Raw genomic sequence first — 12,102 nt, 5'->3', positions numbered from 1 at the left:
GTTTTTATGGTGTAGAGGTTTTTGTGACATCTGTCTCCCTATTTCATCATCTGAGTTGAATGAAATTTAAATTGTTATGCTTTTCTCAGCCAGCCTTGGTGGTCTAGTAGTTAAGATTCAGGGCTCTCACTGCTATGGCCTGGGTTCGTTTCCTGGTCAGGGAACCACATCACCTGTCTGTTGGTTGTCACACTGTGGCGGCTCTATGTTGCTGTGATGCTGAAAGCTGTGCCACTGGTATTTCAAATACCAGCACACCCATGGTGGACAGGTTTCAGACTCAGACAGACTAGGAAGAAGGACCTGGCCACCCACTTGTGAAAAAACTGGCCATGAAAACCCTATGAAGAGCAGCAGAGCATCGTCTGATACAGCACCGGAAGGTGAGAGGATGGTGCAAAAAAGATCAGGCAGGGTTCCACTATGCTGTACCCAGGGTCACTAGGAGTCAGAATCGATTCAACGGCGCTAACAACAAAAGTGCCTTCCTTGAATCTCTTTGAGTTTTAAAGCACTGACAGGGGATAGCCTAGAACATTATTGGTCTTAATTAGCATTCTGGGTTGAGTGCAAGCCCTTAACTGCGTAAGTGTTCCTCTGGGTCCTGGAGGAAAGGCTGTTTCTGGGGCAGAGCAGTCTACAGGGGAGGGTTTGGAATAAACTGCCTGTGAGACTTGGGATCAGATTTGCCAGTATGGTATAATTTTTCGGGTGGAATCTATGTTAAGAAAGTGCGAGTCTCGCTGTTGAAGGCTTGATGACATCACCTCCTGACCAAGGCATCCCCACAGTCTGAGTCCAGCACCTGAGCTCAGATGACTTCATGGGCCCCCATGTCTCTCAAGCCGACATGGGCACTAACGAAATGCTGAAATTGTGGACGAGTGATTTTCCCGAATAGGAAATGTCCCCCACCAGTTGAGAATCACTTCTAATGAGTACTAGTACTGATGAGAAGGTAGTGAAAAAATTACCATCTCTGACATCTAGAGCAGATTGGGAGCTTGTCCACCCATTTGCTTCTTCAGCAAGGATTGCAGATACTGTGTAGATGCTGAGGATGGAGATGAACTGGGCAGGGTCCCTCCTCTTGAGCGTCTCTGCGGGGAAGACAGAAGCAAACACAGGGCGTTGTGATAAGCACCAGCATAGAGAGACCGAGAGTGGGAAGGAGCATCTAGCTGGGTCTCAGGGTCAGGAGACCCCCCTGGGGATGGCAGCCAGGCTGCATCTCACAGCTGAGGAAGGAGGATGGATTCACAGAGAATCAGTTTGAACTGCGTCTCATCCTGGACTCGCCTTGCTTTGTGACATAGGCACGTTCCAGGTTAGAAATTATTAAAGCTGGTAGCACAATTGATCACTCAAGATTGTATTTGTTTAGTAGTTTGGATTGTGATTATCACATTTTCTTAAGGGATTACATATCTGTATTTTACTTTTTCATCTGGTGGTTTGCATTGTTAAATTTTCTTATAATCCATGGTCAAATTTATTGGGAAAGATTTACTTTGTTCCTTTGCTGACCCCTACTGGGAGAAAAGTATATAGTACTCTTCAGAAGTGATGTGTATGTGTATACGCTGAATTGTAAATTTCTGTTTACTGTTTTTATTCCCCCCAGACACTAAGCTCTGTCTGCCTTGTTAACCTCATATGTAGCGCCTACCACAGAGTAAGCACACAGTAGGTGCTTGATAAATATCTGTTGCATATAGAAGTAATCAGTATCAATAATTGAGAAATTGTATGGTGTTTGAGATTCTGTGTGAAAGCTAATAATGCTGTTTTATAAAATTTTTAAATTGGCCTTCAGAATGAATGTGGGCGTCGTGCCTACTCCCATATTTCTAAGTATGAAAGTGACTAACTCAGGGAGCATTTTTAATAGATTAGACCTGAGTTCTAAGCTCTTTCTTTGTGCCATCTAAAATCTGAAAAACTCATACTTTTTCCCCAGGATCTTTACCTTATATAGTAAATCTTTGCCCCTTGATCTGGCCTGTCGTATATGGGATGTGTTCTGTCGTGATGGGGAAGAGTTTCTGTTCCGCACGGCCCTGGGCATCCTGAAGCTGTTCGAGGACATCCTGACCAAGATGGACTTCATTCACATAGCCCAGTTCCTGACGAGGCTACCTGAAGACCTGCCTGCAGAAGAATTCTTTGCTTCCATTGCTACAATTCAGATGCAAAGTCGAAACAAGAAGTGGGCTCAGGTAAATGGATCTTTTTGTTTCCCTTTTTCATAGAGTAGCTGGCTCAGTAGTATAATTCAGGAAGTACATTATTCAGAGTGCTCTTTGAAAGAACAGTCATTTCTAAAGTAGTTCTTGGGCTGGAAGTGAGGAGACCTGGGTTTGAGGCTTGTCTCTGCCATGAGGTCTTGGGTGGTCATTTCGTCTTTGGCTCTCTGTCAGATGGAGGGAGTGGATAATAAAAGCCTTCCCACCCATTCTGCAGTGGCATTGAGAGGTCAGAACTTCTAGTCTGCCGTCAAGGTACCCTCCATCTGTTGGAAGCGTTTTGTAAACCAAGGCCCTCTCTTCTGCCCTTTTTTTAAATGCCAGAGACAGAAAGTGAAGGGTACTGCCACTCACTGAGCACCCCTTTTACATCTCTCCCCCCCCCCCCACCGTGGGTGTGCCCTGGGCTGGGTGGGTAGGATTGTCTCCATCTTGCTGATAAACACAGGAGGCTGAGAGAGGTGAACCGGGTACCCTCAGCGTTCACTTGAGGAGGGTGGGAGGATGGCTTCCCAGGGCAAAGGTCCTGCCCTGGTTTCCCTGGTATGTGTCGCTCTGGCTCTCTAGTGGCTAGGTTAGCAGAGCAGCTGAGCTGATAGTGAAGGAGCATGTCCAGCCTGGGCCTACTTCTAGGTTGCTCTCTGGACGTCTCTCTTAGGTCTTGTCCCTGTGGGATTGGCCAGTGTTGTCTGAGTCCAAGTCCTTATCATGCAAAAAGGAAAACATAAAACCTTGGTTCTTGACCCTGCATATGCTCCAGATTTGCCTGACAGGTCCTAGTTGGTTGATATCTGTGGAGGCTTGTACTTTCCCATATATGGCAAACAATGCTTGTTCCTGATTTGCCTTTTTTTTTTTTTGGTGAGGAAGATCAGCCCTGAGCTAACATCTGTTGCCAATCCTCCTCTTTTTGCTGAGGAAGATTGGCCCTGGGCTAACATCTGTGCCCATCTTCTTCTGTTTTATATGTGGGACGCCACCACAGCATGGCTTGATACGTGGTTCATCTGAACCCGCAAAGCTGAGGCCACTGAAGCAGAGTGCGCGAACCCAACTGCTACACCACCGGGTCAGCCTCTGATTTACCGTTTTTATTAGTGGAAGATTTAAAATACATACAAAACAGAATACCAGACCCCCATGCACCTGTCAGATATCCAGTCAGTTTTCAGATTTCTAATTGTTTCAAGTGTCATCAGTGGCTTTATATTTTGTTTGAATCAAGATCCAAATAACGTCCACCTGTTGTGATTGATTGAAAGATCTTTTAAGTCTTTTTTAAGTATATAGGCTACCCCACCTTTCCTTTTATTCCCCCTCCCTTTATTTATTGAAGAATCGAGGTCATTTGTCCTCTAGTGTTTCCCACAGTGTGGTTTTGCTAGTTGTATCCCTGTGGTGGTGGTTAATGTGGTCCTCTCTGTACTCTGTGTTTCCCGTAAATTGACAGATCTAAAGGCTTGATCAGGTTCCGAGTTTTTATGTTTGGCCTGATTACTTCAGAGGTGATCAGACTATCACTCTTTGATCTTAGCAGCTTGTTTTTATAACAGCTTTATTGAGATGTAATTTACATACTATAAAATTCACCCTTTTAAAACTGGTTATTAACTAGAGAGAGGCTTCCCCTCTCACCAGGGCCCTTTGTCTTGCCTCCAGAGGTGTTCCTTTCTCTCCTTCCTGTCCTGTTATGCGATGCTCTCTTTGGCTGGCAGACTCCCTTCCTGTCAGTGTCTGTTGGGAAGACGCACAGGTGCTGTGATGGGACCTTGGATAATACCATGACATACTCTTCTTGATTTTATGGAGAGGGGACACTGTTGTGTGCCTAGGGTGATATGAGTTGCGCTTCTGAAATACTAAATACGTTAAGTTCATAAAAAGGAATGAAGTACTGATACATGCTACAGTGTGGATGAACCTTGAAAACATGCTAAATGAAAAACCCAGACACTAAAGAACACATACTGTATGATTCCATTCATATGCAGTCCAGAACAGGGAAATCTGTAGAGCAGAAAGCAGATTAGTGGTTATCAGGGAATGGGGAGATATGGGGGCCAGGGCAGTGGGAGCTGGAGAATGTGAAGTTTCTTCTGTAGGTGACAAAAATGTTCTAAAATGACTGTGGTGATGGTTCCACGTATCTGTGAATAGACTAAAAACCATTGAATTTTACACTTTAAATGGGTGAATTATGTGATATGTGAATTATATATAAATAAAGCTGTTAAAAAATAAACTCAGCTCAAGTGTGAGCAGAACTGGCTATATAATTATCAAGGATCTGGTGAGAGGGAGGAGCTTTTCTCTGATAAATAAATGGACAGTGTCTAATGAAAATGTGGGGCCACACATTCAGAATTATTAAGAATTTCAAGATGGCGACTGCAGAGCATTAAGCTAAGCGGGTCCCCCTCTGAGTTTGGGGCCCTTGCTGACAGCCCAGGGTGCACACCCATGAAGCTGGCCCCATGTGTGAGGATGTGCCTTGGAGTCTTCCCTGATGGGGTTGCATATAGTGGTTTTCTGAAGCAGCTGCAGAAAGCCAGGGCCTTTTCCAGTGGCCTTTATTCAACACATAGGACTGTTGCTACCTTGACTTTCCAGCTGGTACAGTCACGGCTCTGCTGATCTTCCTTTCTATTTCACTGGTGCTTCCCCCAACCCGCACATACGCACATCGAGGGGAGGGTTAAACCCAGATCTGTCATTTTGCTTCTTATGTTTTAGGGACTAGGTAAAAATTATTGGTTAAAACTAGGTCAGAGGTTATTGAATAGTAGGACGTTTTCTAATAATGGGTTAGTGATAGGAGTTAGCCTGACGGTGGCTGTGGGGGATGGGCATCAGTGAGTTGTATACAGTTCCAAGTCCCATGGGAATTGTGGTGCACACACATTTCTCTTAAATGCTGTTCTTAAGGTTAAGACCTTGGTGAGCTTTACAGAACAAGCAGATGTTTACGTTTGGTTGGCAGTCCCATTTACTTAGAGGAGAGGGGGACTTTTATCTACCATTAGTCCTTCTGTGCAACTTATTTGAAACCTACATAAATGTTTCTACTTTACCCCTTCTAATTTGTCATTCAATTAAAGTGGCAGAGTGCCTGGCAGGAGTAGATGAGCACTGGTGCTACAAAGATTCTCTTGGTTTTGAAATCAGACAAATCTGGGTTTGAATCCGTGTGAGCTGTTTGACTTGGAGCAAGTTCTTCCTGTGAGCGTCTGTTGCTCGGTTTCCTTACAATGAGGTATTAACCTTCCCGAGCTGCTTGTGGATTAAACAGATGCTGTGCATGAAGTGCCTGGAGGAGTGCTCTGCTTGGTGTAGAGTGGGCATTCAGTAAGTGGAGCCTGTTGTTATTGTCACCACTGTTATTAAGCAATCACAGTAGAATATAATATTTTAAAAGATACAGGTGTTAACCAAGAGCTGAGAGAGCACAGAGAAGGGAACTGAGTTACTTTGAGAAAGCTCAGGAAGGCATGAGAAGAAGTGATGTCTGTTAGGCCTTAAAACGATGCAGTGTTTCTGGGGAAGAGGAGGGACAGAGCAGCGGGAACAGCTGCGTGCAAAGGCCAGGAGGGCTTCTTAGCATCCTGGGGTGGGAAGCCTGGCCTGGTGGTGGCGTGCGCACGGGCTGGATCTGGATTGTGGAAGGAGGAGAGCCCTGTAGCCCTGACATTGGTACTGTGGCTCGTGGGCAGTGGTTGTAGGACATCAGCCCAGAGATGGCTGGTTGGATTTCCATGTTAGGAAGATGAGTCTGGCTGCAGGCGGGGAAGACAGAACAGGAGCGGCAGCCGTGGGGAGGCAGAGGCGCCAGTTAGGAGGCTGCTGCGGTTGCTCTGTCACTACCCCTGTCAGGACCTGTGCTCAGTGTGTGTTGCAGATCACCCACAGACATCTTCCCTGTGGTTCCCAGGTACTGACTGCATTGCAGAAGGACAGCCGGGAAATGGAGAAAGGAAGCCCATCTCTCAGACACTGAGGCGGCAGGTGGACTTGTGCTCGGCACCAAAGCAGATCTCCATGCAGCACCTGTGTTGTTCCAGATGGACACGCTGGCAGCTGAGAAGAACAGGGGCTATTTTCATGTTTGATTCCTAACACTGGAGTTGGCCTTAAACAAAACAAACAAACAAACTTTTAAAGAATTAAACCAAGGCTTAGCCTTAAGAAGCTCAGTGGAGTGATGACCTAGTGCTGACCATGGCCAACCACTGCGTATTCTGCATGGTTTAAAAATAGGGCGGTGGCTCATTCCCCTCTACCCCCTTATTTCAGCAAAAGTTAATTAAATTGTAATGCTTCTACGTCAGCTACTGGAAGGAACATTACACTGTTCCTTAGTGCATGGGAAATGTTATTTGGGAGACCTCAGAGATGTCATTGGCTCATATTTGCATATTTTAGGCAAGAAAGGGATGGCTGATTTTGTTATTGAGATAATCTTTTCAAAGCTTGAGGTCGTGTTTTTAAAGCCCACCTACCAATGATAACATTAAAAGAAAACGGGCTCTTGTAGGATAGTCGCCGATGAGTGCTCATGGGCTCCCCGGGCCTCAACCTGACCTTCAGGTTGATGTTTTACTGTGTTGCCCTAATAAGATTACAGCACGAGGGCTGAAAATGCACCCTTATGTTCCAGTGGGAACCCTGCTTCCCAGAGATTGCTCCCTACATCTATTGAGCAGGAAGAACTGTTGGCACAGAAGGCCTGTGACAGTTGAGACAGGCTTAAGAGCTGATGGAAGACAGAATGGAAACAGCCTCCCTTTAAGTCAAAGGGGAGGGAAAGAGGATGTTAAGACCTGCCTACTCCTGTACCCTACTCATTCTGTGGAGGCCAGGGAACAACACAGCTGGGGGAAGCTCCTGCCTTGCTCTGATGGAATGCTCCTCTTTCTTTGTCACCTGAACGGCAGGATCCGTCCTGAGTGCCAGTGATGCCCTCCTCATGCATTGAGCATGAAGACAGACAGTTGTAAGGACTGAGGACTGAGCAACACACACCCAACAGCCCAGACGGTCTTGACAGAATCCTCAATATCTGTAGTATCAGCCTTTCCCTGTTTTAGCTGGTTTTCCCCAAGTTCATTAGCAACTTTGTTCTAATTTTTCCTTGACTAATTTTGGTAACTTTATATTAAGAACTTTGGTTATCCAAATTCAAGGAAATGAACAGTGTTTGCACAGACTAGTCCAAAAGACAGGCAAATCTCTGTGGAGACGGGTTCCCACGTGTAACCTGTTGGCGTGTTGGTCTCTGTGAGTGCCGGGGAGACCAGGTTCTGGGGCACTGTTAGTTGTATGGTAAGTGCTGCGGTGTAGTCTGGCACTCTCCAGCCCTTCTCAGCCATACTTCTCACCCTAGGGAGCGTCCCATGGTTGATCTCATTTCTGATTTGGGAGCACCCTCGGCTCTGAGAGTTTAGCATACAACAAGAAGACATGGGGTGGGGGATAAAGCCTAATACGGCATTATTTTTATAGGTTTTCTATATCTGCCATGTCCACTGATGACACTTCTAGGTGCAATAGCAAGTTGCTGAGCCAGTGGCCATCCTCATGCCTTCCATCCCAGCTCTGTTCCTTGTGTTGTTTTTCTTAGAATTGCCTTTTTCACCTCATATTCTTAACTGAATTCTCCAGGGAGGTTGCAGAACATCATGGGTAACACCTTCTGCCTCAGCCTTTAAACGCTGACTTGCCTGACCTCTTGGAGGAGGCGTTCTGTCTTCACCGAGGTCTCAGCACCTTCCAGACGCAGCCATTCCCTGACATCACAATGCTGAATGTAACCCAGACTGAGCCAGGCCTGGGAGACGGGCTGCTGAGCCCCATCACACCATTCCTCGCCGATGGACTTTGTTTTGTTCCATGACTTTCTGTTCTTAAAAGATGTATATATTTTCTTACTGTACATACAGATGTTCCTTAAGTCATGACAGAAAGCAGTGTGACAAGAGGCGGTGTGCAGTTCCTTCAGAATGCATTTGTGGAAATTCACGTGTAGTCAAAACCCAGCCCTAGCGTTTTTGTCCAACAGTTTGACCTAAATGTTTTTGAATAGCACCATTTATGCATTAAGCTTTTAAACAAGATTCCATGCCCATCCGGAATACCTACCAAATCTTTAATTCAGAAGAGGTTTTCCTGACCTGTTCAGGAACCACATGAGGTCTTGCTGGTTTGATGCTTCTGCTTCAGAGGCTGGGAAGTCCTAAGTCCCTGTCCAGGGTCACGTGGCCCCTTTCCACAGAGCGTTGTGCTTCTCTGTGTGACGTTATCGTTTAGGAAAACTGGAATCAGAAATGGAAATGCCGCACCCCTCGCGAGTCTGCGCTTTCCCCTTCCCAGGCCATTGCTTTCAGAATCCAGGACTTCAGGTTCAGGACCTCTGTGGAACTGGCACTTTAGAGTCGAGAGCTGCGTCCCCACTCGTCCTTGAAATCTCATCTAGAAACAATGTTCACTTGAAAAGGTACTTTTTAACTGCTCAGTTTTTGACTATTTTAAATAGTTTGCTGATAGAAAACTCCTCATAACACTTGCTACATATCATGTTTTAATTGCTTGTACAGTTAACCTTTAATTTTATTTAGTAAACTATCAAATTAGGACTTTTTGAATTGTAAATATGTGGTTTTATTAAATAAAAGTCATGTAAAATTGTTACTTATGTTCACTGTAGTTTGGTTTAAAATTGAAGTTCTCACCTTGAAGTATGGCAGAAATTTGACTTTGAGCATTGTGCTGTTTGAGTATTTTAAAATCCACATATTAGGCTCAGTTAAATCAAAAAGATTGTACAGTTATGGTAATTTGATCAAGGGATTCGAGACTTCAGTGTGCCCCTCCCAAGCTGAAGAGGAATCCCAAACTCGCTGCTCCTCTCAGGCTTGACCTCTGCCTGTGGCTTTAACCCCCGTCTCCCCCAGGCCCGCGTGTCTGCCACACTCCCCTGCTCACACTCCCAGAGCCTGGCGCCCCGGCCCAGCAGGTAGTCAGTGCTTACTTTGTGCCGGCCACTGGGCTCTTCCCACTGTCCTGAGAAACCTGCTCAGAGCCTTGTAAAGCAGGTGCTGAGGTCCAGCTCCACCACCAGTCGGAGGGTGACTGTAGGCTCTTCCCTGGGCCGCTGTGTGCCTCCGTTCCCACCTGTGGAGTGGAGGTGAGTCATGCTGCCGTGGCAGTGAGCATGCCATGGTCCGCAAGGTCGCTTAGGACCAGGCAGAGCAAGTGCTCACGTACTGGTGGTGCTCATCAGGCCAGCTACTCGGGGGAGGCTCGGAGGAGCAGGTTGAGTCCCAGCTAGAAGGTGCGGAGCCCTCAGGGCTGCTTTCTCTTCTGTGCCCTGGTTTCCAGGAGAATCCTTACTTGTTCTCCATGACTCTCACCTGAGCAGACGCTGCTGCCCCTCGTGTGTCGCCCTCGGGCTTCCTAGGGCCTGTGCTGGGGAGCTCTCCACCCTGTCCCCTTCCTGGCCTCCCTGCCTGTCTTCCCTCAGAGACAGAGCAGCTTGCGGGGCATTTGCTCAGATGTCTTTGGCCCCCGCACAAGGCTCAGAAACAGTGCCCTGCCCTTCTCATGAGTTTCACGTGAGTGCACTGCTTCGCCTCTTTGGGCCTCTGTTTTTTTCTTCCATTCTCCACAGGCTATGAGGTGAGAATGACAGACGAGGATGGTCATCGTTGACAACAATCATGTTTGTCGGGGGTTCGCTTGGTGTTCCACTCATGCCAGATCCTGGGCTAAGTGCTTTGTGAATGACCTCAGTTATCTCCACAGCAGCTCTGTCACTGTCTCCATTTCAAAGGTGTGACTCAGAAAAGTGATCTCCTTGGGCTCCTACAGCCGGTTAGTGGCAGAGCTGGGGTTCAGGCTCGGGCCTTGTGGCTCCTGAGCCCTTGCTCAGAAACACCTCTCCTCAGAGAACACGTTCGCTTTGGGGCCTTTGGCAGCCTTCCTTCTCTAGCTCTGACCTCAACTCCAAGTGCAGGGTCTGGGGTGAGCCCTGGATTTACTTACTGGCCTGAGTGCCTCCTGTGTGCAAGGCACCACGCCCACTGGGAAGGAGGCAGAGCCACACCCTACTGCTGGCTCTTGGGGGAGGACCTCGGGGAAATACAGGAGCAGTGGGGGTAGAAGTTGTGGAATGTTTTCCCAAGAGAAATTCGGGGGCTGACAGTTCAAAAACCACCACCCAAAGTGTGGAGCCTGCCACAAAGGCAAGAGAGGGAATGAGATGCTGCACTAGCGTGGGGAGACAAGGTGACACCAAGTTGGACCTTGAGATGAGCCATTGGCCTCCAGGTGGACCAGCAGAGGGAAGCCCTTAGAGCCAAGGCAAGTCCTCAGATGGGGCCGCGTGAAGCTCTAGAGCACTTACCCACCCACTCACCCAGGAACTCGGCCATGACTTAACGTCTCCAGGTATTTCTGAGAGGCCTGGAGCGCCACTCTGTAGTTCACATTTTGCCATGGGATCCTCCAAGAGCAACACCGCCTTTGCAGCCAGCTTGTTCTAGCAGGGGCTGCTCCACTGGCCATAGCCATGCCAAGGCTCTCCCTGTCTTCAGGACTAACTGCCAAAGCCCCTTTTCCCAGGATGCCTGAGCCCTGTAGGGTTCCCTGTGGAGGGAGGGGCAGTGGCCTTCTCCTCGAACAACACAACAAAACAAGATACCCCTTGGCTTGATGCCAGAGCCTCACAGGATTTCTTAACATTGGTCTTTCAGCTTCTTGACCCTGCTCCCAAGCTCCCGGTAGAAACTACTCCAACCAAAAATAAACCCAAGTTTACAGTGCAGTTTGCCTAGAAGTTAAGGACAGGAAAATTTAAATGCCCTCATTTTCCTTTTCTGTGACCAAAGGTTAAAAAGGGTCCCTAGCACCTATCCACTGGCTCATGAGGATTAAAATAATCTAAGATGCTGAACTCATTGTGTCATTAAAAGAAACATTGCCATAGGTAGCTAGAACCATGCTCTAGACTTGCAAACTTTCAGTATCTTGCACTCTTGGTGAACTTATGAATTTAAAAAATTGGGAATTTTTTCTCTAAATACATATTCATTCTATAAAATTTAGAAATACGGAAAAGCACAAAGAAAATAAAAATCATAATTTCACCACCCAGAGAAGAGAAAACTTTTTTCATATTTGGACCTTTTTTCCTATAAATAAAGGCATCCCCATTTTATAAGTGAGTACACTGAGGCTTAGAAAGTTGAAGTGTTTATCCCAGGTCACAATCAGAAGAGAACTGAATCCAGGTCGGCCTGATTCCAAAGTCTTTGTTCTCAAGCACTACACTGTGTCTTCTCCTTCTAGATACCTCTTTGTATTCATCCTTGTCATCCTTGGGGTGAAATATTAGAAAACTTCATCAATTAAAAAGTTAAGGAGAGGGCCAGGCCCGTGGCTTGGGGGTTGGGTGCACGCGCTTCGCTGCTGGCAGCCCAGGTTCGGATCCCGGGCGCGCACCGATGCACCACTTCTCCAGCCATGCTGAGGCCGAGTCCCACGTGCAGTGGCTGGAAGGATGTGCAACTACAACATGCAGCTATCTACTGGGGCTTTGAGGGGGAAAAAAAAAAACTTGAGGAAGGTGTTAACTTATTCACTAAAATATGCACATATTTAATCATTGGTTATTTTTTTGTGTGTGTGAGGAGATCAGCCCTGAGCTAACATCTGCCAATCCTCCTCTTTTTTTTGCTGAGGAAGACGGCCCTGGGCTAACATCGGTGCCCATCTTCCTCCACTTTATATGGGACGCCGCCACAGCATGGCTTACCAAGCAGCGCGTCGGTGCGCGCCCGGGATCCGAACCAGCGAACCCCGG

The 12,102-nt window shown here is 47.1% G+C and overlaps 1 protein-coding gene across 3 annotated transcripts in view; it reads left to right on the top strand.

Annotated features, from left to right (window-relative positions):
• The window catches only part of TBC1D14 (TBC1 domain family member 14), a 106,896-nt gene extending 97,966 nt beyond the window's left edge, over positions 1 to 8,930 (top strand). For all 3 annotated transcript variants that reach the window (XM_058546669.1, XM_058546668.1, XM_058546670.1), the window contains 2 exons: positions 1,961 to 2,219; positions 6,175 to 8,930. In XM_058546669.1, coding sequence (XP_058402652.1) covers positions 1,961 to 2,219; positions 6,175 to 6,240 — 325 coding nt within the window. In that variant the 3' untranslated portion in view covers positions 6,241 to 8,930. The remainder of the gene's footprint in view (positions 1 to 1,960; positions 2,220 to 6,174) is intronic.
• The last annotated feature ends 3,172 nt before the right edge of the window (positions 8,931 to 12,102 follow it).

Source organism: Diceros bicornis, chromosome 8 (genome assembly GCF_020826845.1).
Source record: "Diceros bicornis minor isolate mBicDic1 chromosome 8, mDicBic1.mat.cur, whole genome shotgun sequence".
In the NCBI taxonomy this organism is placed as follows: domain Eukaryota; kingdom Metazoa; phylum Chordata; class Mammalia; order Perissodactyla; family Rhinocerotidae; genus Diceros; species Diceros bicornis.
This window is presented reverse-complemented; position numbering and strand designations above follow the sequence as displayed.